Raw genomic sequence first — 27,622 nt, forward strand, 5'->3', positions numbered from 1 at the left:
GCTCCTGATTGCTCATTTGGCAATATAAACATGTATTATTATTATTCATTTATGATATTTATGCTGGCATCCATTTTCCATCACAATCTAAAAGAGAGTTATCTTTCCCTTTCTTATAAAACCGTAAAACCAAAATGTAAGATGGTTTTACATACATATTACATGCAATATTTCAATAGTTGAATCAGTTATTATTATTTTTTCATTATTCAATTCATGATTTGATTGTTCTTGTTGCTTTAAATAGTTTAAAAATATGTAAACATTAGTTGATGTTTTTGAATTATATCTGGAAAATATAAAAAGATGTGTGTGCATTTGCTTCCTCCAAAATATTTAAAATTATAACTGTAATTTCAGGCTAATAGGTGATTATATAGTTGCGATTTATATAGTTGTATTTTATCATGCGTGGATACATTTTTATCTCCCAAGAGGGGTGCGCCAGAAAAAGTTCGAGAAGCTCTGGCCTAGAGTGAAACCAACACTTGACACATGACTCCATTGCGTTGCGACAATGTGCCTATACTTGCCTTATTTTCAGTATATTTTGGATGATTTGTATTTAATCTTTTTTAACAAATTGAGACACAGAGAGCCCAACTGAAATGTTTGGGATTCGCTTTGATGGATGATGTTGGGTTGAGGACAGTAAGTTAAATTGAGCAGTTGGTAGAACAGTGCTGTTAAAAACAATGATTAATATGTAAAAACAACACTTGCTCCTTGTATTAAATATAGCTTTTTTAATGAGAAATAGAATATATGAAACATTCATTTGAAATAAGCTGATAATTATCTCAACAGAACAGCAAAAAGTACATAGGCAATGCATTATGTGTAAAAATCTTCAGTCAGACATATCCATGGACACATGTAAGCAACACTGTGATAAGCATAACACCATATGAAGAGATGTGCTTGTTTAATGGACATTGCAGTCAATCCAATTTAGAAAGTACCTTATGAAAAGAGGGAATAATTAATGGGATTAGTGCCCAGTATCTTGTGTCAATTCATTGCAAATGGGGTGTATTTTATGAAAACTTTGTAGTATTCCCTTTGATTTTATGTTTTATAATATCATAATGTATTAATGTATTGAATTGTTTCATATATACAGACATATTGTACAACAGCGGATTGAACAGTCACCACTGTTAAAGTCGCCCTTCATAATTTGAACGGTAGATCTCCCGACATGCACAAACCAAAATGAAAAGTGTGTTTTGGACAAACAATGATTGGATGCTAAAGGAATTTCAGCGTCACTTGGTGTAACAGCTAAAACGTTCCTCCAGTCTAAAACATGTTAAAGGGATAGATAACAGGCACTTAATAAGAACAAGAATAACAATGGAAATATATTGGTTGGTTGGTGGCCAAGTTATTTTAAAGAACAAACGCCTAGGTTAAACATACTTAATACTTGTGTTTTTTCATGTTTACACTTGGAAAGCTAAGCTATTGGCAGCAATTCATATGTCTGGGCTTCAGATGTAAGGCTTTCTTGTTTGAATAGTAACTTTACACTAATCCAACACCGTCTGGGTTTTTCTTCATGTACTCCATCAAGTGCAGTGTTACTATCACATGCAACTCATACAGTATATTGAAGCTTGGAGTAAACAATGCTTCATGGCAAAAGATACATTGCGGCTTACTAAATGTTTTTGCACAACATGGGAATTTATTTGTTGCATTTAATGTTTTAAAGTTTACCCAAATCAAATTGTTATGCTTTTGTTGTGCTCTTTTTATGTTTTTGTTGTGCTGAAATAAAAAAAGTAAATAATACCAAAAGAAAATACAGCTAATAGAACCCAACATGAAGCCAACATGATGGACATTTTAAGCATGTAGTGGAATACTGTGGTTTGCCTCTCTCAAAGGAGTGTATGGCTTTCAGTCTTCTTGTGATGTGCCTGAATGATGATGTTTACATTTTGCTCTTGGTGCGGGAAAGCTCCACAAATCAGCAGTCACAACATTACATTTTGCAAAGCTGTTCAAAATAGCATTGATTGTTAAATTCTTCAGACCACAATATTGCACTCGCGCACCAGGAGGTACTGTCTTGTGAAAAACACAGCTTGTATCTCAAACACGAGAAGAAGCGCTCCAAACTGAAAAAATGCAACTCAGACTGTGTCAATCCTGAAAGGACACATTCAATTAGGAACAGCAAGAAGCGTCAAGCCAAAAGAAACTGTCTGCACAAACACACCCACACTCGCACACATATATATGTGGATATAAACAGCTGGCTTTGATATTCAACATGACTATGCATTACTGCCTTTTTGTGTGCCTCGTGGTAACATACAAAGGGCAACGCAGACTCCCATTTCAACTGAAGTAGAGTTTCTATTGTGATTATTTGGGCTATGTGATCCTTACATTATATAAACATCTTTAATATTAAACAGTCCATCAGTTGGGAAACAGCTGAGTTGAAATAAAGGATATCTGCTCTGCCCCCGTTTTTTTTTTTTTTTTCTTTAAAAATGTTTGTATTTCATAAGAATGGCAGTTTCAGATAAAACCTTTGATCCCTCAGAGTAAAATCAAGGCCTCTTTTAACCATTAAATGGATTCATATTTTTTGTTCTCTTTTAGTTTCTTTAGGGGAATGACAGACATGCTTGGACAAATATGGTACAGTCTTTAAAGTGGATCCATGATCTTCTTTGTCAAACTCAACTGCTTTCATCACTGCATGTTCCTTTTTGTTTTAAGAATCATTCTTATAAAGTTAATATTACATCAAAAGGCAGAAAAAGTCCAAAATTGAAACAAAATTCTGATTATTATTCCCTTAGATTCATTTGTTCAGTCTAGTTTGCTGCTAAAGTTTAACAGAGTTTAGTTGTTAGGTGATCAGACTGTTTGAGTATCTCTGTACTGTACATGTCCAAGGCATGGTTCACACGGATCATCTCACTGTTGTTGAGCTTGAGCCGATGTTTGAGCATACAAGAGAAAAGGTCCAACTGGGGTTTCCCAGGCGCAGATGGCGGGGCAAGGCGGTTAATCCGATCTCTGATGTCCAGTAACAGGAGCATGACAGAGGAGGAGGAGTAGAACTGAGTTCCTTGTGTGTATGATTGGTTCACCTGCTGCACAGCACTACGAAGCAGATCTCCGTTAAAGCGCAGACTGTAGCCAAACACTTGGATATCGGATATTTTAATGTAAATCTGGCGTTTGTTTGGATCTGCAAGGTCCACCGGGCCCTGGCCTGTGTCATTGCGAAGACCAGTGGGGATCTTGGCTCGACTACGCAGGTAAATGTGAACTGTCTCAAAGAAAGTCTTCCAGCGGTTTCCCAACAGCAGAGTCCAGTTGAAACACTGTGAGTTCTGCAGACGCACTTTCTCCCATCTGGGATATCCATGCTCACCAAACGGCATGCTCCAGCCCTCGGAGTGGCTGCCGCTGAAGGGGTTGACATACACAAAGAACATTGGGTCAATGCTGCTGTTTCGCATCTGGCAGATCTTCATTGATAGGCCAATAATCATATGGAGGTAGTCCATGCGGTTCTTGTTACTTTTAAGAGTGAGGGACATGCGCTTACGCCACCGAGGGTCAAAGAAGGTCTCAAGGCGAATCTCATTGCTGATAAAGGTAGTGTGTATGTAGAGGCGGGAGTCCATCTTTTGTAGCAGGTACTTGAGCTCCAGGTCCTGGAAATCCAGGTCTGTCTCAAAGCTGATGAACTGCTCACTTCGTTCAGAGTCTACATTCTGAGGCTCACAGCGGCCGCGGTACAGCTTATAGCCCTTGTTACAGGAGCCGCACTGTGAGATGTTGGCCAGGCTACACATGGCACAGCTGTTGTTGCCTCCGATGACACAAGGAATGGGCCGCTGGCACAGAGTGACACCTGTATGGCACACACATGTCCTCTGACTCTCCAGGAAGGTCCCCCAAAAACCATTCTCATTACAGTAGAGAAACGACTGCACACGGTTGAGCCACTGCATCACAGACCTGGACAGAAAGAATAATATGGTTTATTCATAATACATTGTGTAAAGTACACAACAATCTACAAGGACAATAATCAATCATAATAAAGCAGGTGTAGCCAGATACTGAGAAAAGCCTGATCAAACATCTATATACACATTGGTGCTTCCTGTTACATATATGGAACAATTATTGCATTAATTAAAGATGCTTTTCGTGGAAGGGCTGTTTTATTTCTGTGAAGCTCAGGGAGAAGTTGGGCAGTTTCCCTGAAGCAGTAAAGTGTTCGTTATTATTCTGCTCTGGTCTCTTCTGTTACCCCCAGGCCTGCCTCTTCCTTGTCATCTTGACAGTATTGGAACTTCCTTTTGTGACTGTGAAGGGGAGTTTTGAATCAGTATTTCAGTGAGGTAGACTGGTCAAGGTTAGACTGACATGTTAATTGAACCTCAGAGTTAACTATGATGGATGGCATGGCAATGGCCAAGTACAGATCATCTTTAAAGGAACAACAGACCTTTGTTAAAAACATTACAATTCTTTATCAGTGGTTCTCAAAAACGTTATTCTAACCATAACTATACTATATTATAACTAAATACTATGTAAGTATCCATATTTCATGTGAGAAGTAAAATCATAATCAAGATCGTTGTGCTGAAAATGGATCATGGTCAATTGGAAGATTTTATGTAGTTCAAGTTTGACATGTTTAATTTATACAAAATAAACACATTACACCATATACAGTAAAAGGCATACATGTGGGATGAAATTATACAGTGCGTCTGAAAATGTGTGCCAACAGAAACAATGTGGTTTTTCATGTGTATTTTGGTTTAAATAATGTTGGAAATGTGAACAGATTTACATGTTATAAAAATAATAAGAAGAATAAGTATATATATATACATATATATATACATATATATAAAGTGCAGTGTTGCACTACATGTATTTAGAGTTGGTAGATGATGTGAAGTTTGCATACAAAGTCCAGAACTCCACTGTTCAGTCTCTGCTTTATTTAAGGTTGTCATATCTATAAATTTGCAGTGCAAAAATAGTTTGTCAAAATCAATACAAATTAGAGAGCTGTAATTAATCATACGGTGCCAACAGTCCTATTTGTAAATATGCCTGAGTGGGACATGAATAATTAAGGCAACGCATAGACACTATGGAAATGAACTGGCTGTGAGTGGTGTTGTTTCATATCTGTCGCTATTAATCATTTAAACTCAAGACAAAATGCTGTGTTCACTCCACTTAAAGCGAGCTGCTTGAGCCATTACAGAAAATGCAATAGCAAATCCAATACATTGGAGCCATAAAGTTTCCCAAGTCCTTAAAGCATGTGTCTACGGCATTAAATTACAGTGGTTGTAATAAACAAATGCCTCGAACTGAAGTGAATGATGAGGTGATGACAAGGTCCCGCAATCTCACCCCCCATAGCACTGCGGACAAACATTATGCTTCACATGGAAACGGCCTATGAAGCCTTTCTAGAGACATTTTGTGGTCTGCTTGACATTTGAGCTTTACATATATTAAAAAAAAAAAAAAAAACAGACAGAAGGCTTCACATTAGATATTGTTAATTCTATGACAGAAATGACAGTGTTGATATAAATGGCTATCATAGTTGTGCAGTCTGTTTGACAAAAACCCTACTTCGTTCACCAGGCTTTGACCAATCAACAGTTGTTTACTTTCAATTTTTGTTGTTGTCAGAATGTTGTGCTTGTTATGAACTACAGAAGAGATGACTAAATGTGTAAGTAGTATACCTGCAGGTTGCAAATGAGAGTAGATTTACTGTGGGTGTTTGACACATTCTTGGAAAACAAATATAAAGAGTTGCTAACACTATGCACCGATATAGCTAAGACATACACACTTCCAGTATGGGATCACCCCTACAGAATGCAAATATTAAGTTCCTTAAAGTATAACAATTGTCTTAGTTTATTAAACACAAATGCATAACTTTAGTCATTAGTCCGTATTTTACAGCAACCCCGGGCAATAATTTAGCCCCTTTTAATCTATATTGATATGAAATGTTGGAATGTTTCCTGGGCAGCCTTTTAATATGTAGATAAATTCCCTAACAAAATGTTAGGGACTGGCTGGCTAAAGATTTGAGTCCATAAAAAGTATCATGTCTGAAAATGAACGGTCCTCTAATTATCATGAGGAGCATTTTGTCCAGGTCTGTTAAGACAGATCTACTCCTTCAGGGAACTTTTCCAGAAAGCCAGATCGCAATATTTGTTCAACTGTGAGCAAAAGGTTAATGAGAAAGTGAGACAGTGCAGTCCCCAAAGGATTGTGGTAGTTCCCTTGTTCTTCAGAAGTAGAAGGCTATAATGTCAAAACATTTTGTGGATAAAACCTGCTATATTCCCCAGATTTCAAAGTAAAATGTAAGCCTGTTCTTTGTCTTTTGCTCCTCTGTTTGTATTCATCTTCTTCAGTGTATGTCAATTATCTGCTGCCACATAATAAAACAAGCCCAGCCATTTGAGGCACATGTCAAAAATAAACACATGGAAGTAGAATTGTGTCGTACAATAAACTTTGTTCACGCTGCAACCCACTTGAGACATTGTATTCCACGGTCTATGGAAACCTTAGAAATGAATCCAAAAATCCCTCCTCCTGAGATTGGCTCAGGTGCCATGCTGAACCTGTGTGCCTCCTGGCCGTGGGGACTCTTCTCATCATTAGCCTTGTGCAGTCTCAGTACCAGGCTGGAGATGTGCTGCCAGGCCTCCCCCAGGGACCTCACAACAGGAATATGGCCAAAGACATTGATAGTGAATGGCCTCCTCCAACCAGCAGGCTTGGATGTCAAAAGAACTGAAGGATTGGATTGGAGTGCTACAGCCAACGTCTGGGCAGATCATTTGTTGTTTCTATAATCTTTACTAAATAGAGAAATAAAAAGGCCCTATGTAACAATAACACCTGTTGTGCCTGTTTAAATGAGGGATGTGTCGGAAAATACTACATAAACTGTTCTACTATCAAGTTCTTTACCTGTTTTTACATTGCTATTGGTAGGGCTGGGTGATATGAACAAAAAGTATGAAGAAAATATATGGATATATATTGATCAATCTTGAGTTTCAATTTGATTTTATTTGGTCTTTCCAAAAATAAAGTAAAAATTGCTTTTAGTAATGATTTCATTAAAACAAATGTATAGAAACATTTAATGACTCCAAAGTCTGACCTCTGCTCCAAACCACATGTTTTTATTGACAGAGGATTGACTGTGGACTCTGGATTAAAAAAAAAAACACCCAAATAATTCTCGATCGGTCGATCTTTTGATTAATTGATTAATGTTACTCCATCTTCACTGAGGACCTGATTAGAATGCCCCGGGCATCTCCCAGACTGGATTCGCAGATTAAAAAATGACTCTTGGATTATAGTCAAAACGTTTAGTTGAGTCCAGATGATACAACTGAATTTTTCTACAACGCTACAATTAATACTCCTGGATGATTGAGAGATTACACAGAATTGGTAGTCCATAGTCTACACTTTCTGGTCTAATAAAGCCTTTAGGTGAAAAAAAAAAAACTAAAAAATTCCATTCATAGTGTTTTTTCCCGTTTTTAACATTGCTTGGTAACAAGGTTAGACAAAGTTTTTTATTTTTATCTTTATTACGTACCAACTTTTGGAGTCTTTTTCTGTATGTAAAAAAATGAATAACAAAAATTTGAATAGCTGAGTATAAGGTTGTTGCCTCAAGCTCCTTAACCATGAATGAAAACAAATAAGTCCTCCATTGAATGTGCTTCAGTGAGTCAAACAAACAGAGCACTATTATTTCCAGAGCCATCAGACGCCCTTGATGCATACTTGTTGGAAGAGCAGGCACATACTGCAGCTCTTTGATAACACTTCAGTATAAACCTTTGCCAGCTCACACACAAACACACCTCTCTTTTCTCACCTAGACAGATGACAACTTCTCATTTTTAGAGCTTTGAGATGAATACTACATGGATTTATGTCTCCATCTATACAGTGGCAGCTTCGAAAAAGATTTAAAACTCTGTCAAGTGGCAGGTGGGAACTTTGCATATTTTCTTTTCACTTTCCAGGTAAGGCCGACATCGCGACACACGTTGGCAGCGAGGCTCTTAAGCTGCCTTTCCAGTAGGTGGTGACAAGACATGTGCACTGACCTATCAAGAGGACTCCCGCCGCTTCACCCCCCTTTCAGACTTCAGAATGGAATATGGGAGTGAGCCAGAGTGCTTTGGGCATGTGCAACACTCAGCACTAAGTCGACATGATGGACACAAACAATGCACTCATAAGTAGAAACTATATAATGGATGAATTTGTTTTAGTTCATGCTCCAGGTGGTGATAAAGTGGTGAGCAATGGCACATTGCTTAGCACACAAGGCAAGCAGATATAATATTGAGTATTAAAACACATTTTTATGACTTTATGGTCTACTCATGTTATTTCCTATGAGGTTTTGTGAAAGTTAAAGAAATTAGGAATTTTGTGGTAAACCCTATCCTAGAACTGTAATTGTAAACAATCTGTGTGTGCTTTAACAAGCTTTAACACCTAAATGATTGCAATCCAAAATCATGTGATTGTGTTGAGGCATTCAAACACAGCAAATCTGGCCCCTTGTCTAAATAAGGTTTAAGGCAACTAAGACTAGGGCTATGGTGTGATTCAGGACCATGGAGAGCTCCCCTGTGATCACACTTTGATGGTTACTTCGTGGCATATGGACATTGATATGAAACTAAAACTTGAAACTTCTATATATTGAATAATTGAGTTCTGTAAATTATTTTGTGTTATCCGAGCAGTGTTCAGATAATGCTTTAGCGATTGAGATGGATTTTTCAATACATTTTGACTGCACCAGTTTTATTTCAAAATAATTACTGACTTCACTTTTGTTTCCTTAACCATTTTCCATGTCAAGGGTGCAGTTAGATGTCCCACTCACCTCTCCCTAGGCATCTGGTGGTTGGGGTTGTGGTGACAGCGGATGCTCAGGCTAAACAGCTTGCGGGCAGTTCGGTGAAATTTGAGTCGCTGGATCTCGAGGGAGCTCTGAAGTAGCCTGTAGCGAGCCTGTAGGTCCCAGTCACTGCCCCAGAGCAGATGCACGCTGCTGATAGGCAAGAAGTGAGTGGAGGGCATCCTCTTCAGAAAGGACTTGAACTCATCTGTGTCACATGTGACAGGGAGAGGGAGTAAAAAAAGACCATAAAACACTTCCCATAACATGCAAAATCGACTTTTCAGAGCTTTTAACCTTCTTACATTGCTATTTGTGCTTCATATATGTACCCAGAGTGTTTTTTGATTGATTCCTGCAGTGATTAGCTATATTACAGACTATCTCCTTTCCTCGAATCTCCAAACTGACGGGGGGTGGCTACAAGACCGCGTCATAATCACAGGCACGCGTCACCATCCCCCCTCCCCCCTCTCCACCCCCCTCCCCCCTCCCGCCTGCCGCCTCCCGCCTCCTTCCCCCGGCTCCACGCTGCTGTCTCCATACAAGCCCCGAAGTTTTTCTGCTTCGATTTACGACGAAACACGGCTCAAAGAGGCCCAAAACGTCATTAATGATATCGCACTCTTTACTATTATCATAATGGTGAAGGTTTATGTGGCAGTTGATGCAGCAACCGGGAAAATAAACGGAGAGAAGTTCTATCTGATACCGAAAAAACAGGAAATAAGAGCGCGATGGACATAAGACTTTTATATATATGCAAACAGCTGTGGGGGACACACTACGTCACGGGTGGGCGGGGCACACACGCTCTCGCTGAGACTAGGTCACGGGTTGGGCGGGGGAGCCAGATCGCTCTTCGCAAGGGTGGGGGCGAATATCAAACCAAGCCGTCTGCATTTCCGGGTTGATGAGGGGGTCCAAGGTCTGGGTGATATTTCTTAACTATTATGTTAAGGGTGTTGCACAACACTTATTATTATCAATTATACACTTAGGATAGACTACGAAACGTGAAAAAAAGCATGTTATGGCACCTTTAACTTCCAAGGAGCTAAATAATTTCAATATATGGTAGTTAAATTCAATTTGTGCTTTACAAATTTTAGTTTGTATTTACTGTTATTCTTCAGCAGTTTATGTTCAAATACCAATTCATCAAAAAATCATATAGAAAATGAAAGTAGCCATTTGGATTCAACTAAGAAAATACAGTAGTTCCTGCTGCAGGTGATGATCTTTCTGCAACCCAGTATTTAAACCTGACTGATGTAGTGAGTGGCTTCTTATTTCTGAAACAACCATGTGGAAAGACAAATCCTGTGGTCATGGAAGATATGTCAGTGTATTTGAGAAAACATCTAAGGAGAAACTAACGTACTACAGATCTGAACCTCAGTGAGAGTGTTTGAGCTGGAGAAGGCTTTGTGCTGTGGTCACTCTCTCACATCATCAAGACAAGATCAACTGGTGAAAAACTATGCAACACTGGATGAAAATAAATATTTTAATATTTCAGAAGCTTCTTGAAATTATGCCACAGCAAATGGGTGCTCTAATCAAATCTTAAAGCGGACCTATGAAATATTAGAGCCTTTTTTGGGGGACAGGAGTGTATGTATACATCCCCATTTTGCATGCCTTAAACACAAAGACTCTGAGGTCAAAACAGATATTGGCTGTAAAATATTCTGTGCCCAACCACTTACAGGGACCATGATGAAGTGATTATGTGTACCGGTATTCACTGTATTCATTTTCAGTGGTCAAATAATGAACTGTTATCACATGAACAATATTAAGATACTGTTCATGCTCCAGGTATGCAGTTTTATTCATAATGGGTCAAGGTAATTATTGTTCCATAAACTTTTATTTTCAATCATTTTTGATGGAATAAAGCTGTGTTATGAAGGCTTGAGTGACCTTGTACAAAACAAGAGTATGAGCCACAGCAAAGAGTTCTTTTCCAGCCATAGCAAAGAAATGTCAGAAATGTTTCCATCTCCACCACAACATGTCAGACCCTTCCCCCTTTTATTCTGCTTCAAAGGAGCCAGTTTCTATATCCTCGTGATCAGAATTTAAGAGATTCTCCCACCCCAGTTTTCACAGATGGCAGTTTAAACCATCCTGCTGTTTATTCACAGCACCCTTTTCTAAAATTTGTTCCTCATTGATCATTGTGGTGCATTTAAAAGTTATTTTTCTTATGTGGCTTAAAGTCCAACTAGTCCTTTAAATAAGCCTTAGCTATTTTTACCTGAACACTTTATGTGACTTTATGTGTCTTTTTACTATGGACTTGTGCAATAGAGAGAAACTTTATTTTCTTTATAAGCCACTTGTATACGTCAGCATTTTAACATCTTATGCCAACAAAAATAAGTAATGTAGAGGCAGCAGTCTCGTTTTTGTAGTTAATGTCCGAAGACACGAGACCAATGTGATATTTGAGTTTGTGTAGCTGCGCGTCACGAATGGACCCAGTGAGTACATCTGAACAGCACCACAAAGAGGAACAGAATCCAACACATCCAACAGTCTAAAAAGGCATTTGTTGTATTTACATTGTGCACTATTAGACTGTACATGCTCCTGAATGAGGCTAAAATTCTCAAATGACCCTTTAATGTGTTAATTCATTGTCATGCTGTATTATTCAAATCATGTATTAAACATGTATGATCAAAACTCACCAGAGTTTTCAAAGTCTTTGTATGAGGAGGCCCAGGTCTCAGACATGGTTACCAGGGTGTTCTCCATGATCTTGATGTCGGTTATGGGACAGTTGCATTGTGGGTACTCATCGGTACACTGGCAGATGCACTGGCTGCTCTGGCACAGGTACTCGCCCTCACCATTGCACATGATGTAGCTCAGAGCGGACTGGACAAACTTCTCTTGTAGGTAGTCTGGGAATATCACCTGGAGCCCTGAAAAAAATATTCAAAGATAAGTAATAAACTCCACACACACATAACTGTCCAAATGCAATCTACTAACTTCAAGGCCTATGTCATCGAACAATGAATTCTTGTGGCTTTATTACTTTATGACTTGTTCAATAGAAACCTTATTAAGATGCAATAACATACAGGCTGTCAGTTTATTTAATTTTTTTAAACATTAGTTTTAAAACATATTTTCTTTGTATTAGAATAAAAGCCCATCCATCCATCTTCTTCCGCTCATCCAGGGGCCGGGTCCTGGGGGCAGCAGTCGAAGCAGGGACTCACAGACGGCCCTTTCATTTCAACCTCACAGCAACATTTGCGCAGTTTGCCATTCACCAAAGAATGTTTGTGATCCAATGGCGCTCTTGATTGTGGCACAGCAATTAGTTTAAGTTTCTTATAAAGAATAAATATTCTACTCTATCTATAGTAGCTGTATTGTTAATTTACTTGTTAAAGTCACAGACAAAAAATGTATTATAGACTGCACTATAAGTAGCTGGTTGGTAGAAAAAAATATACTTTGGAGAAGAATTTATTACTTTTGGCTTATCAGCCAATCCATATCACACATGGGGGGGATTGCATGGAATTGAAAATTGGATGGCTAACATTAAGGCCCTTTTTTCAGTTCAGGCCCGCAGCATAAACCAGAGCACCACGAGCCAGTGGATTGGAAAAGAACTAAATAGATTTTTCCTTTTTGTATGAAACAGTGTCTTGGTGAGGTAATATTTTTTAATAGCTTTTACTGGAGTGCAAATGGTGCTTTAGCAGAAAATATGCAGCCACAAACCAGAACAGAACATGTTATTGAATGATGAACGATAGCATAATTTTTCTACTTATTCTTTTCAACCAAAGGTGAAAACAGGAATCCATTTAGTCAAAATCAGCATAATATGGCCAAAGCAAAAAACTTAACAAGGCATATCATTTTGCATATAAATTAGCAGTAGAGCAAATTTTGAAGCACTACGCACATTAATTTTGAGGGGCTGTACTGTTGCATGTTATACAGTTAAATTTGTTGAGCCCCAGTACAGATTTATTGTAAAAGCATCTTTTGGGGTGAAAATGAGACCACGGCTCTTTCTCTGTGTATATTTATCCTCCGAGAGGCAGGGGAAGTGCGCATTAAGCATGCTAATGTTTGTTAGCTTTACCCGGGACCACAAAACTTGCTCTGGGCTAAAAGACTCGTGAAACGGGCTTATAAATTGATTGTGGTGACATGATGACTGCTGTAAAGAGTTTAATAGTTCTAGTTCTGATTTTCATATTTCAAAACTTTAAAAACAGGTAGAGCCCCTTTTAAGCAAGCTTACATTTTTAGACAATATTGCAGCAGTGTTTAATGGACATTAGGATTGTCTTTATGGCATTAAGCATAAACTCAAACCACATACTCATCATAGTTTGCAAATGTTAACATTGATTATAAAATAAATCATGCAAAGTGTAATAAATTAGTAATATTCCCTGCTGTTATTGACATCAAAATGTAAAGGTTTGTGCTCCCCAAATCATTCTCTTGGACATTGACATTTTAAAAGACCAACTGTCCGTCACATTAATGAGTGGTTTCAGATCGATGGCTCTCACACTACTTGTCAGTAGAATTTGAAAACATATTTTTGCCTAACAGTCCAAAAAGGAGTGGAAGGTCCTAAATGTTTTTCTTAATTGGTCTATAAGTACCTTGAAACTTGACTTTTGTCTGCAGACTTTTCCTCTGCTTTTAATCAAATTCAGCCCCACATTTTCCAGACAAACTTCTATTATTGATTTTTTAAAAAGCTCACACCATCTCAAAACTCTACTTCCCCAATGCTTTGTTCTTTGTCTCTGGTCCTAATACAATGCAGCATATTTGGAGTGATGCAAGTGTCAGTTAGATGGGCACCATACCACAGTTGCACTCTTGCAGTCCAATACCCTAGAACCAAAGTCTAAATAATGATGCCATTCTGTGCATTGACATTCACACCCATAGCTCATCGATGGCACGGCCAGTGTGACAGTGTAGCAGAGTCCAGGCCGAAGGAGGCTGTGGAGGGTTTCTATGGATCATATCTGCACACAGACACGGGGGCTCTTTCTCCATCAGGCCTGTCTGCGACCCCAGGATACAATATTCATTTAGCCTGATGTATTTCTGGGACTGAAACTTTAATGTGATTTGTGGGAGAATCCAGATGGCAAGTTCACGGATCAACGCTGCTTACAGAGTCTGTGCCAGTGGCCGCGTGCACAATAACAGCTCTCCCTCCTGCACTGGATAACTCATATATAATAACACAGCATTTTGACATAACACGCACAAAACAAAAAAACAAGAAATAATTAAAGCCGCAAGCGGCATCCAACGGCCCTCGCGGGCCGCCGGCCTTCCGACTCTGCTCTCTGCATTTTACAGAGATGGCGCTAACGTAATTGTCTAAGAACTAAGACAGCGACACATTTTACATGTTCAATGCTGTGCTTAACCAGTGCAAATGAACACAAATGTGGGTCGAATGTGCGGCTCCAGCGCACAGAGACCGTGACACTTGGAATAAAAATATGGATAACTTTTGATGCTCCGCTTGTGTAGATGATTTTCCCAAAATATGAGCTTGATTGAGCTATTGCCCACAGAGGAGTTCATTAAAGTGTGAAGCATAAATGTGAACATTTCAAGGATTTGGCGTTTTTCCCATTTGTGACATATATTTGCGGCTCTACCGCACAGAGACCCTAGTACTTAAAATCAAAATATGGATAACTTTTGATGCCCCGCTTGTGTAGATGATTCTCCCCAAATATGAACTTGATCGGGTATTCGCCCTAGGAGGAGTTTGTTAAAGTGTGAAGCGTAAAAATGTGGTCATTTTAGAGATTTTGCGGTTTTCCCATAGGGATAACATGGGATGTTTCTGTCATCGCTACGGCTACGCTTTACCAAATATGACTTTGGCTCCCATACTTTTAATTTGGGGATGGCAAATGAGAATTGTGTGCAAAATATCATGTCATTTGGAAAAACTCTTGTTTATAGGCCACTCTGAAGGCCAAATAGTCCAAATTCTGCGAAAAGTTTGCGGCTCAGCTGCACAGAGACCGTAAATGTTATCCATAAAATTTGAATAACTTTAGATGCCCCACTTGTCTAGAGGACGTACACCGATTTTGAGATTGGTGGGCCAAACGCACTAGGAGGAGTTTGTTAAAGTGTGAAGCGTAAATGTGAACATTTCAAGGATTTGGCGTTTTTCCCATTTGTGACAGTATATTTGCAGCTCCACGGCACAGAGACCGTACCACTTAAAATCAAAATATGGATAACTTTTGATGCCCCGTTTGTGTAGATGATTTTCCCCAAATATGAGTTTGATCGGACAATCGCCCTAGGAGGAGTTTGTCAAAGTGTGAAGCGTAAAAATGTGGTGATTTGAGCGATTTTGCGATTTTCCCATAAGGATAACATGGGATGTTTCTGTCATCGCTACGGTTACGCCGTACAAAATATGACTTTGGCTCTCATACTTGTATGATCAGGATGGCAAATTAGAATTTAGTGCAAAATGTCATGTCATTTGGAAAAACTCTATTGTTTATAGGCCACTCTGAAGGCCAAATAGTCAGAATTCTGGGAAAAGTTTGCGGCTCCGTCGCACAGAGACCGTAAAAGTTATCCTTAAAATTTGGATAACTTTAGATGCACCACTTGTCTAGAGGACGTACACCGATTTTGAGGTTGGTGGGCAAAACGCACTAGGAGGGGTTCGTTAAAGTGTAAAACATAAAAATGTGGTAATTTGAGAGATTTTGTGGTTTTCCCATAGGGATAACATAGGAGGTTTCTGTCATCGCTACGACTACGCCGTAAAAATTTAGGCATTTTTGTGATTGGCTTTTGTGATCGGGACGGCAAAATAGAATTTTGGGTAAAGTTTAGACAATTTTGGTAAAACTAATTTTTGACCTTCAATGTTAATTTAAAGGTCACTCTGTAGGGGGCGCTATCGCGGCCATTTCAATTTTGTCAGCCTAAACTGGTCCAAACTAGAAAGTTTAACAACTGATTCAAATTTGGTTCTCATCGGACTGGTTTTGATCAAATGGGAGCATTTTTTAGATCTGCAATATTCCAAAATAAGTTGTCCAACTTTGCGGCTGCGCCGCACACAGACCGTAAAAGGTATCTCAAAAAATTGGATAACTGTAGATGCCCCACTTGTCCAGAGGACGTACGCCGATTTTGAAGTCGGTGGGCAAAACGCCCTAGGAGGAGTTCGTCAAAGTTTGACGTAAACAAAATGGCTAACTCAGCTTGTTTTCATTTTCAAAGGAAGATGGCGGCCATAGGGTAAGTCTGGGGGCGTGACCACAATAATATTTTTTTTTTGTCCTCACGAGAGGAATGCGTGTCCCGAATTTCGTAGCTTTACGCCAAAGTTGACCTCGGGGCGTCTCCCATAGGCGCAATGTATTTTGACTTTTGTCGGTGGCGCTGTTGCGCCATTTTTTTACAAAAAAAAAATGGCCAAGAAAAATCAAATTTTTCGCCGATTCTGAATTTTGGGCAAAGTTTGGTGAGTTTTTGAGCATGTTCAGGGGGTCAAATTAGAGTTCAAAGCGCTGAAGAAGAACAAGAAAAATAAAAAAAATTAAAGCCGCAAGCGGCATCCAACGGCCCTCGCGGGCCGCCGGCCTTCCGACTCTGCGCTTTCGACTTGATAAAGATGGCGCCCTTATTGTGTTGAATTAAAAAAGAACTTGACAGACGGAGACACATTGGACATGGCCAATCCAGTGCAAATCAGCACAAGTGTCAGTCAAATTTGCTGCTCCGCTGCACAGAGACCGTAGCACTTAGAATATAAATATGGATAACTTTTGATGCCCCGCTTGTGTAGATGATATTTCCCAAAGTAAAGCTTGATCGAGCTATTGCCCACGGAGGAGTTTGTTAAAGTGTGAAGCATAAATTTGAACATTTCATAGATTTAGCGTTTTTCCCATTTGTGACAGTATATTTGCAGCTCCACGGCACAGAGACCGTAGCACTTAGAATCCAAATATGACTAACTTTTGATGCTTCCCTTGTGTAGATGACTTCCCCCAAATATGAGTTTGATCGGGCAATCGCACTAGGAGGAGTTTGTTAAAGTGTGAAGCGTAAAAATGTGGTCATTTTAGAGATTTCGCTGTTTTCCCATTTCTGACATATATTTGCGGGTCCGCCACACAGAGACCGTAGCACTTAGAATAAAAATATGGATAGCTTTTGATGCCCCGCTTGTGTAGATGATTTTCCCTAAATATGAGTTTGATCGGACAATCGCCCTAGGAGGAGTTTGTTAAAGTGTGAAGCGTAAAAATGTGGTGATTTGAGGGATTTCGTGATTTTCCCATAAGGATAACATGGGATATTTCTGTCATGGCTACGGTTACGCTGTACAAAATATGACTTTGTCTCTCATACTTTTATGATCAGGATGGCAAATTAGAATTTTGTGCAAAATATCATGTCATTTGGAAAAACTCTATTGTTTATAGGCCACTCTGAAGGCCAAATAGTCAGAATTCTGGGAAACGTTTGAGGCTCCGTCGCACAGAGACCTTAAAAGCTATCCTTAAAATTTGGATAACTTTAGATGCCCCACTTGTCTAGAGGACGTACACCGATTTTGAGGTCGGTGGGCAAAACGCACTAGGAGGAGTTCGTCAAAGTTTGAAACAGAAAAATGTGGATATTCGAGAGATTTAGCGGTTTTCCCATAGGGATAACATGGGAGATTTATGTCATCGCTACGACTACGCCGTAAAAATTAAGGCATTTGTCTGATTGGCTTTTTTGATCGGGACGCCAAAATAGAATTTTGGGTAAAGTTTAGAAAATTTTGGTAAAACTAATTTTTGACCTTCAATGTTAATTTAAAGGTCACTCTGTAGGGGGCGCTATCGCGCCCATTTCAATTTCGTCAGCCTAAACTGGTCCAAACTAGAAAGTTTAACAACTGATTCAAATTTGGTCCTAATTGGACTGGTTTTGATCAAATGGGAGCAATTTTTAGATCTGCAATATTCCAAAATAAGTTGTCCAACTTTGCGGCTGCGCCGCACACAGACCGTAAAAGGTATCTCAAAAAATTGGATAACTTTAGATGACCCACTTGTCCAGAGAACGTACGCCGATTTTGAAGTTGGTGGGCAAAACGCCCTAGGAGGAGTTCGTCAAAGTTTGACGTGAACAAAATGGCTAACACAGCGTGTTTTCATTTTCAAAGGAAGATGGCGGCCATAGGGTAAGTCTGGGGGCGTGGCCACAATGATTTTTTTTGTTTGTCCTCACGAGAGGAATGCGTGTCCCGAATTTCGTAGCTTTACGTCAAAGTTGACCTCGGGGCGTCTCCCATAGGCGCAATGTATTTTGACTTTTGTCGGTGGCGCTGTCGCGGCATTTTTTAACGAAAAAAAAAATGGCCCAGAAAAAATTAAATTTTTCGCCGATTCTGAATTTTGGGCAAAGTTTGGTGAGTTTTTGAGCATGTTCAGGGGGTCAAATTAGAGTTCAAAGCGATGAAGAACAAGAAAAATTAAAGCCGCAAGCGGCATCCAACGGCCCTCGCGGGCCGCCGGCCTTCCGACTCTGCGCTTTCGACTTGATAAAGATGGCGCCCTTATTGTGTGTTGAATAAAAAAAGAACTTGATAGACGGCGACACATTGGACATGGCCAATCCAGTGCAAATGAACACAAGTGTCAGTCAAATTTGCTGCGCCGCCGCACAGAGACCGTAGCACTTGGAATAAAAATATGGATAACTTTTGATGCCGCGCTTGTGTAGATAATTTTTCCCAAAGTAAAGCTTGATCGAGCTATTGCCCACGGAGGAGTTTGTTAAAGTGTGAAGCGTAAATGTGAACATTTCAAGGATTTGGCGTTTTTCCCATTTGTGACAGTATATTTGCAGCTCCACGGCACAGAGACCGTACCACTTAAAATCAAAATATGGATAACTTTTGATGCCCCGTTTGTGTAGATGATTTTCCCCAAATATGAGCTTGATCGGGCAATCGGCCTAGGAGGAGTTCGTTAAAGTGTGAAGCGTAAAAATGTGGTGATTTTAGAGATTTCGCTGTTTTCCCATTTCTGACATATATTTGCGGGTCCGCCACACAGAGACCGTAGCACTTAGAATCAAAATATGGGTAAGTTTTGATGCCCCGCTTGTGTAGATGATATTCTCCAAATATGAACTTGATCGGACAATCGCCCTAGGAGGAGTTTGTTAAAGTGTGAAGCGTAAAAATGTGGTGATTTGAGCGATTCTACGATTTTCCCATAAGGATAACATGGGATGTTTCTGTCAACGCTACGGTTACGCCGTACAAAATATGACTTTGGCTCTCATACTTGTATGATCAGGATGGCAAATTAGAATTTCGTTCAAAATATCATGTCATTTGGAAAAACTCTATTGTTTATAGGCCACTCTGAAGGCCAAATAGTCAGAATTCTGGGAAACGTTTGCGGCTCCGTCGCACAAAGACCGTAAAAGTTATCCTTAAAATTTGGATAACTTTAGATACACCACTTGTCTAGAGGACGTACACCGATTTTGAGGTTGGTGGGCAAAACGCACTAGGAGGACTTCGTTAAAGTGTAAAACATAAAAATGTGGTAATTTGAGAGATTTTGTGGTTTTCCCATAGGGATAACATGGGAGGTTTCTGTCATCGCTACGACTACGGCGTAAAAATTTAGGCATTTTTGTGATTGGCTTTTGTGATCGGGACGGCAAAATAGAATTTTGGGTAAAGTTTAGACAATTTTGGTAAAACTAATTTTTGACCTTCAATGTTAATTTAAAGGTCACTCTGTAGGGGGCGCTATCACTGCCATTTCAATTTTGTCAGCCTAAACTGGTCCAAACTAGAAAGTTTAACAACTGATTCAAATTTGGTCCTAATCGGACTGGTTTTGATCAAATGGGAGCAATTTTTAGACCTGCAATATTCCAAAATAAGTTGTCCAACTTTGCGGCTGCGCCGCACACAGACCGTAAAAGGTATCTCAAAAAATTGGATAACTTTAGATGCCCCACTTGTCCAGAGGACGTACGCCGATTTTGAAGTCGGTGGGCAAAACGCCCTAGGAGGAGTTCGTCAAAGTTTGACGTAAACAAAATGGCTAACTCAGCTTGTTTTCATTTTCAAAGGAAGATGGCGGCCATAGGGTAAGTTTGGGGGCGCGGCCACAATGATTTTTTTTGTTTATCCTCACGAGAGGAATGCGTGTCCCGAATTTCGTAGCTTTACGCCAAAGTTGACCTCGGGGCGTCTCCCATAGGCGCAATGTATTTTGACTTTTGTCGGTGGCGCTGTCGCGCCATGTTTTAACGAAAAAAAAAATGGCCCAGAAAAAATAAAATTTTTCGCCGATTCTGAATTTTGGGCAAAGTTTGGTGAGTTTTTGAGCATGTTCAGGGGGTCAAATTAGAGATCAAAGCGCTGAAGAAGAACAAGAAAAATAATAATAATAATAATAATAATAATATTTTTAGCAAAAACAATATAGCCGTTTTTACTATAACAACAAATGATACATCGTTTGAAAGCTCTAAGCCTTCCCGATGCCGCCATGGGGTGGAATCATCATTACGAGCGCTTACGCGCTCGTCACTCCCTATTCCGTCGGGATGCCCCGCCCACTCCCCATAGACTTCCATTGATTTGAGCAGATACAAGCATGGCCCATGCCTGCGGCATGGATTCTCGCGTACGGGACGATGCCAGGAGGGTTTTTGGAGGAATGCAGCGCTTCGCGCTGCTGTTGTCAACAATTAGTGAATGGGCTACGCCCATTCACTAATTGTTGACTATTTCTGTCATAGCAGGAGTAAGTATGCATGATCCATGCCTTCGGCATGGGCTAGTTCACTGTACTTGCTAGGGGCGACGGGGTACCAAACATGCGGGCTGCGCCCGCATGTTTGGTCAGACAGTTGCAACGCTGCCTTCGGCAGCGTTGCGGGAGCAATAGGCCCTCCCCCTGCTGGGGCTCGGGCCTAATAATAATAATATTTTTAGCAAAAACAATATAGCCGTTTCCACTATAACAACAAATTATACATCGTTTGAAAGCTCTAAGCCTTCCCGATGCCGCCATGGGGTGGAATCATCATTACGAGCGCTTACGCGCTCGTCACTCCCTATTCCGTCGGGATGCCCCGCCCACTCCCCATAGACTTCCATTGATTTGAGCAGATACAAGCATGGCCCATGCCTGCGGCTACGCCCTTCACTAATTGTTGACTATTTCTGTCATAGCAGGAGTAAGTATGCATGATCCATGCCTTCGGCATGGGCTAGTTCACTGTACTTGCCAGGGGCGACGGGGCACCAAACATGCGGGCTGCGCCCGCATGTTTGGTCAGACAGTTGCAACGCTGCCGAAGGCAGCGTTGCGGGAGCAATAGGCCCTCCGCCCTGCTGGGGCTCGGGCCTAATAATAATATTTTTAGCAAAAACAATATAGCCGTTTCCACTATAACAACAAATTATACATCGTTTGAAAGCTCTAAGCCTTCCCGATGCCGCCATGGGGTGGAATCATCATTACGAGCGCTTACGCGCTCGTCACTCCCTATTCCGTCGGGATGCCCCGCCCACTCCCCATAGACTTCCATTGATTTGAGCAGATACAAGCATGGCCCATGCCTGCGGCATGGATTCTCGCGTACGGGACGATGCCAGGAGTGATTTTGGAGGAATGCAGCGCTTCGCGCTGCTGTTGTCAACAATGAGTGAATGGGCTACGCCCATTCACTCATTGTTGACTATTTCTGTCATAGCAGGAGTAAGTATGCATGATCCATGCCTTCGGCATGGGCTAGTTCACTGTACTTGCCAGGGGCGACGGGGTACCAAACATGCGGGCTGTGCCCGCATGTTTGGTCAGACAGTTGCAACGCTGCCTTCGGCAGCGTTGCGGGAGCAATAGGCCCTCCGCCCTGCTGGAGCTCGGGCCTAATGAAACAAACACACTACTTGGCATATCGAGTTTTAGAAAACAAAGGACATTTGAATTGCCAGATTTGGCTATGTTTGTATCCTTTGTTACACAATCCTACACTTCCACCTCGCTCAAATTTAAGCAACCCTATCATAGCTCTTATTCACTCTATCAATCACACTCTTTATTTTGTTTATGGAAGTGGTTCGGATCGGTTGAGAGAGGAAACTATGATGACAATAATTAGTACAGAAGCACTAGTCTATTTTGTGGGGAGGGCGGCAGATGTTGGGAACAGGACTGGAATTGGAAAGGGGAGGTAACATGTGATCATTAAGGAGTTCTGATGAAAATAGAGCATATTGGAATTCCTGTGCAGCTGTTTAGATACCCTCCAACTTCATGCTCTGTCAGTGCGCATAATTCCTTGCAACCCCATATTCTGGGCCTGCTCTAAATAAATAACTCAAAAAGGCACTTAATCTCATTGCACACATCAGTTGCAAATATATTTCATACACTTGCGCTAAGGAACACAGGCATTTAAACATAGAGTGAATACTAAAAGATGGAAACTGTTGCTGTTACTTTGGCCTTTTTATGAGGTCCTTTCCAGAAGTGCTGTTTTTACGTTGTGATAGATGGTGGGTAGAGACCACCACTGAGGCTTGTAAATACTTTGGCAAGTGCTTGCCTGCTTATTGCAATGTGATGCTCCGCCTCATAAGTTGCACTTTCATTAAAGATTAATTGACCATTGTGTGGCCACAATTTCGCAAAATAATCATTACTTAAGCCATTGGTGCAATAAAGTGTGATACTTGAATGGGGGCATTAAATTACCAATGAAGACCTTTGAACTGGAAGATTACTTCATTCTCTTTAGACCAAACCTGCCTGACCTAATCGCAGTATATGTTTAAACCTGATGAGGCAGACAATGTCAGCATCTACTGCAGCTGGCGTAAGGGCTCTTTGTCCACAACACAGTGGAAACACTGTAGCTAAATTACCTATTCAATCGTTATTCCCTTATTTTATTTTGTATACGTATCAATCAAGATGTATTTGTATAGAACTACTCATACAAAATGTAACTCAGAGTGCTTTACAACTATAAAAACAGATAATGTAGAGTACATAGTTTTGTTTCTATAACAATAGAGTGGGTTGATTCTTGAGGGGAAATGTGTGAACAAAATAGTAATGATACGCATCAAGGTGTGTATTACACATTTCTAATACTGTGTTAATGCATCATTGACACTGTGTTGGTGCACTCTATTGCGCCATCTGGTGATCTTAAAAAGGTAGGCCTACTGCTTCTCCTACTGCTTCTCATGGACTCACTTTAACACAACACTGGGCTTGTTCATTCTAATACAAACAATGAATCAGAATGCGTTCTGATGATCAACAATAAGAGATAACTTAGTCAGAAGGTAACTCAATCTCAGCAATTAAAGCAAATAATAGCCTATTGTACAATAAAGTAGGCTGTAATGTAAGAAATACAGTGATTCAAATTGAATTATAGTCAAATAGCGCTTGCAGAGGTTATTCTTGTGAAAGACCTCAATTATCCATCAGAGGAACTGGCAAACCTTTATCACCAATAAACCACAAAACAGAGACACAGCGACAGACTTGAGCCTCAGTGGCACTTCTGACACGAGGAACACCCATGGATGTATTATATTATCGGGAACACCACAGACACAGCAGTGTTAGTCATGTGACTTTTCTTAAAGTGACACAGCTCGACACACTTTCGTTTAGCCCATCACTACAAAATAGTTTAAAATTGTTATCCAACAGACCAGTGCATTGCATTATAAATTACATGTTATAACACAATCTAATTACTATCAAATAATTAGTGATGCATCTGTAATGTTGTTGCGAGATGATGCATCTGTAAAAGTGATTTCACCTGAACAAAGGCAATAACATAACATATCATAACATGCATCAGCGATAGTGCAAAAGAACACAGATTTGGCAAAAACCTTTTACCGTGTAATGGAGGTGTTTGCATAAGCAGATCACACCTTCTGAAGAGAAAAGTTTGTACTTCACACATTTGATTACTTCAGAGGAGATTTTTTTATGTGAAAGTATCTAAAAAGCTTGTTCCGTGCAGGTGCTGTAAGGTTCCATATAAAGTATAAATTACATATGAAAATTATCCTGGCATGTGATGCTGGTGCTACAAATTTCTGAGAAAAGGAAGTGCTGAAATTGCATGTTGAGCAATTGTTGGATTGAGCGGGCCAGGCAGATTGGAGCAGAACAAGTAGATGCAGTTGAGTTATTGCCAGTCGTGCTCCGTGAATAGGACATAGACAGAAGTTGAGTCAGGCTAAAAGAAAGTTTGTGATTACTTCTTTCTTTTTCCCTGGTACACGCTGACAGTAGGATTAATGCACTTTTCAGTCTGAAGCAGAGTCTCGACAGTACAAGCTGCATTCTTCCTTGGAAAATACAAACAAAAAGGCTGCTTCAGCATGTAATTAGAGGCATGGTAACCATTGGCTACAGCAGTACTTGAGTTGCACTCTTCAAGCTGTTCTGTCATGTGCTGCCATGTGTCCCTGCACCGCAGTGGCACGGAGCCTCAGCTGGTGATATACATGCACACACACACACACACACACACACACACTGACACACACACACACACACACACACACACACTGTTTACAGAAATCACATGTTTTACAAGAACCCTGGAGAGGGGGAGGAGACATATATGACAAGCCCTGACATTTCCATTTGAGCTTTAAGAGATGCAGCTACCCTCAAAGTGTCACGATGAACTACAAACTGGCATCAGATCAAAAGACTGGAATTATCTCTGAAACTACATCAAACATTCCTAAATGCAAAAGTCGGTAGCACACATTTGATTATTTCTACATATGAAAGTCACAACTGGAAACCAAGAGATATTTTTGGATTGTCGTTGTCCAGTCTTTCCACAAGAAGCGGATGATTTTTAAATCATATGTAATCTGTATGCACACGCCAGTGCACTTGGGGGTAATCATGCTGTGTCTTGGCCCACCTCTTTCATCTGCACCAAAGCCCATCTACAGTACAGCACTTGCACTAAGCAAATGTAACAGGCTTTAGATGTGAAATGCAGTTGGTCACAGATATCTATGGAGAAATAGCATGGTTTCATAATGATAATTTTAAATGGATATAGCACAATGAAGACATATTATGGTTTATTTATGGTAATTAGTTTTAAAAAAGAAAGAAAAAAAATATGTAGATCATGATTTTACCTTTTGTTCATTGCAAATAAAAATGAAATGAATAAAATGTATCTAAAATGGACTGACATTTCACCACAACAAGCAAAGTATTTTCATGAAAACTTATCTGAGTACTTCAAATGTAATAAAATACAGAATCACTCAAACATACATGAATCAATCTGAATATCTTAGCAGGCTAATTGTGAGGGAAATCATTATAAAATGATTAAAAGCTCATAAAAGTTTGCACATGTCTATTTTAAAATAGATCAAAGTGTAATATGACATTCCATTTATTGGTACAGCTGAAAACTGCTTTTTTGCAGTAGATTGTTGCTCATCACATGTGCAGCTACGGCAAGTGCACTATATTCTGTTTCCATGGTTTCAAATCTGTGCTCTATCAACGTATTCTTCATTCTTTTCCGTTCCCAAATACAAATTGATTAATACTGCAGAACCTTAATTTGTTAAGATCCCACAACACCAACATCATCAATAAGACAAATGTGTGTGAATACATGGCAGGTGCAGAAATGATGAGTGCATGGGATGGCCAGCTTTATGGTCACACCCGCACAAAATAGAAACCGCCTTTGATTAAGGATTTCCCATTCCAAAATGATCTACGAGTCAACATGAAAAATAAAAACATCAGGTTGCACGATGTCAGTGTGGTTGAGAGGGTGGGGGATAAAAGATCATGCACTCTATCTTTAAAATAATCTAGCTTCAGGACGGTTCTGAACCAAGTGTAAAATGTAAAATCTTGTTCTTTTTATGTTTAAACTTTTTTTTAAATTAAAGATTGCACAGTCCGTATTGTTTGTCGCAGAGCTTTTTATTAAACAGCAGTCGTTTCATGTGAAAATGTGTCATTTGTGCAGAGCTGAGACTGACCCTCTCCTCTATGCCTGCTCTGAGCACTGATTGGCTGCCCGTCTGAAATGCTCTTCTCCTTCTCTGATTGAATAATGGATATCTTCACCTGCTGTCTCATTGGTTAGTTTTGTTGAACTGGTGTATGATTGGCCGCATGTAGAAAGTGGGCCGGAGTGTAGCAAGTGTGCAATGTTTACAGCAAACGGAGCACATCTGACCATGGATCTAACAAAAAGGCCTTTTCTACATCATTAAGCCGACAACGTTTAGTAAAAAGGATAGGGCATAAATAAAGGGAAGATGGGCTGGAAAAAAGAGGCATTTAGAACATGTGCTGAGAAACAAATGAAGTAAAGTTTCTCTCTCACAGTGTAACGGTGACAGAGGAGAGGTTTTATTCATCTACGAGGCTAAAGCGGAGCAACTACAGGACAAGCCGGAGCTCATTGAGGCAAGAGTCTGCTAAAAGTAAGACTTCTACTTTGTGCAAAAATATATACAAAGTTACTCCAAGAAGTGCAATTTCTTGAAAAAGTATCTCTAGTAAATGTAAGTAAATATTACCACCTCTGATGTTCTGGTCAAAGTGTTCAATGTCTAACTCCGCCTCAGGTTCTAACCTTAGCAAAAATACTTCAAAGTGAAAGGGATATGCAGAGGAAAAACAAGCATATGCCTTTATAATCACACAGTCACTAAAGATATTTCCAGGCAATGCACAGTGCCCGAGGACACAACTGCAGATTTGCATTATCAGTTGCATGGGCATAATGGCATAATACTCTTGAGTGAATTTATAATGTAATCTCTACATACAATTGAGTTGTAATTCCATGTATTTCAAGTGCAAGACTAAGATATTTTTTAAACAAAAAATGTTTTTTCCTCATGTTTAGCAATGGAAAATAAAAGATGATCTTCTTCTAAATGATCTAGTATAGTGCAATAAATAGCTAAAAGGTGCTTGAATATTGCAGTCCACTGCCGCTGCTATGTGGGCACCTCGTGATAAAAACATGAACATCCAAGCATGTCACTTCATAAGATTGAGACATATTTAGTGCTGCCTTTTTGGGGCTAGGAGGATGCATTAAGTGCAATTTATTTTTTCCAGGAGGGAAACAAAAAATAATAGGAGTGAATGTTTTTGGAAAACTGTTCATGCTAAAATAATTCAACCCAGGCTATGACCCGTCCTCGATATAGAAGAAAACAACAAAGGAGTCAGTGTATAGTAGGGAATGAGGAAGATATATTTTACAGATAGTTTATGCTTATTTGAGTTAGTTTCTATATAGTTAATAAATAATTCAGTTCAGGTTTGTATCAAATAGATCCAGTATATCCCAATAGAGAGAGGAGAGTAATTTTAAAAGGTTATGAAATAATGAAACCAGGCAGGTCCTATAGAATTAATTAACAATCTATTGGGGCTACCACATACAATTATAAAAAATGACCTTATCTGAAATTCCATAATGCAGCCTGCATACTTGCACATAATAACTAGG

At 39.8% G+C, this 27,622-nt stretch overlaps 1 protein-coding gene across 1 annotated transcript in view; it reads right to left on the bottom strand.

The window, feature by feature from the left end:
• Positions 1-726: 726 nt before the first annotated feature.
• The window catches only part of brinp1 (bone morphogenetic protein/retinoic acid inducible neural-specific 1), a 109,240-nt gene continuing 82,344 nt past the window's right edge, over positions 727-27,622 (bottom strand). The window contains exons 6-8 of the mRNA XM_072453166.1: positions 11,701-11,937; positions 8,984-9,206; positions 727-3,996 (exon numbers count right to left, since the gene is read on the bottom strand). Of these exons, the coding sequence (XP_072309267.1) occupies positions 2,856-3,996; positions 8,984-9,206; positions 11,701-11,937 (1,601 nt within the window). The 3' untranslated portion in view covers positions 727-2,855. The remainder of the gene's footprint in view (positions 3,997-8,983; positions 9,207-11,700; positions 11,938-27,622) is intronic.

This window comes from Eucyclogobius newberryi, unplaced genomic scaffold, assembly GCF_026437365.1.
Source record: "Eucyclogobius newberryi isolate DKJ021-1_F unplaced genomic scaffold, fEucNew1.0.hap1 SCAF_2, whole genome shotgun sequence".
Lineage (NCBI taxonomy): Eukaryota > Metazoa > Chordata > Actinopteri > Gobiiformes > Gobiidae > Eucyclogobius > Eucyclogobius newberryi.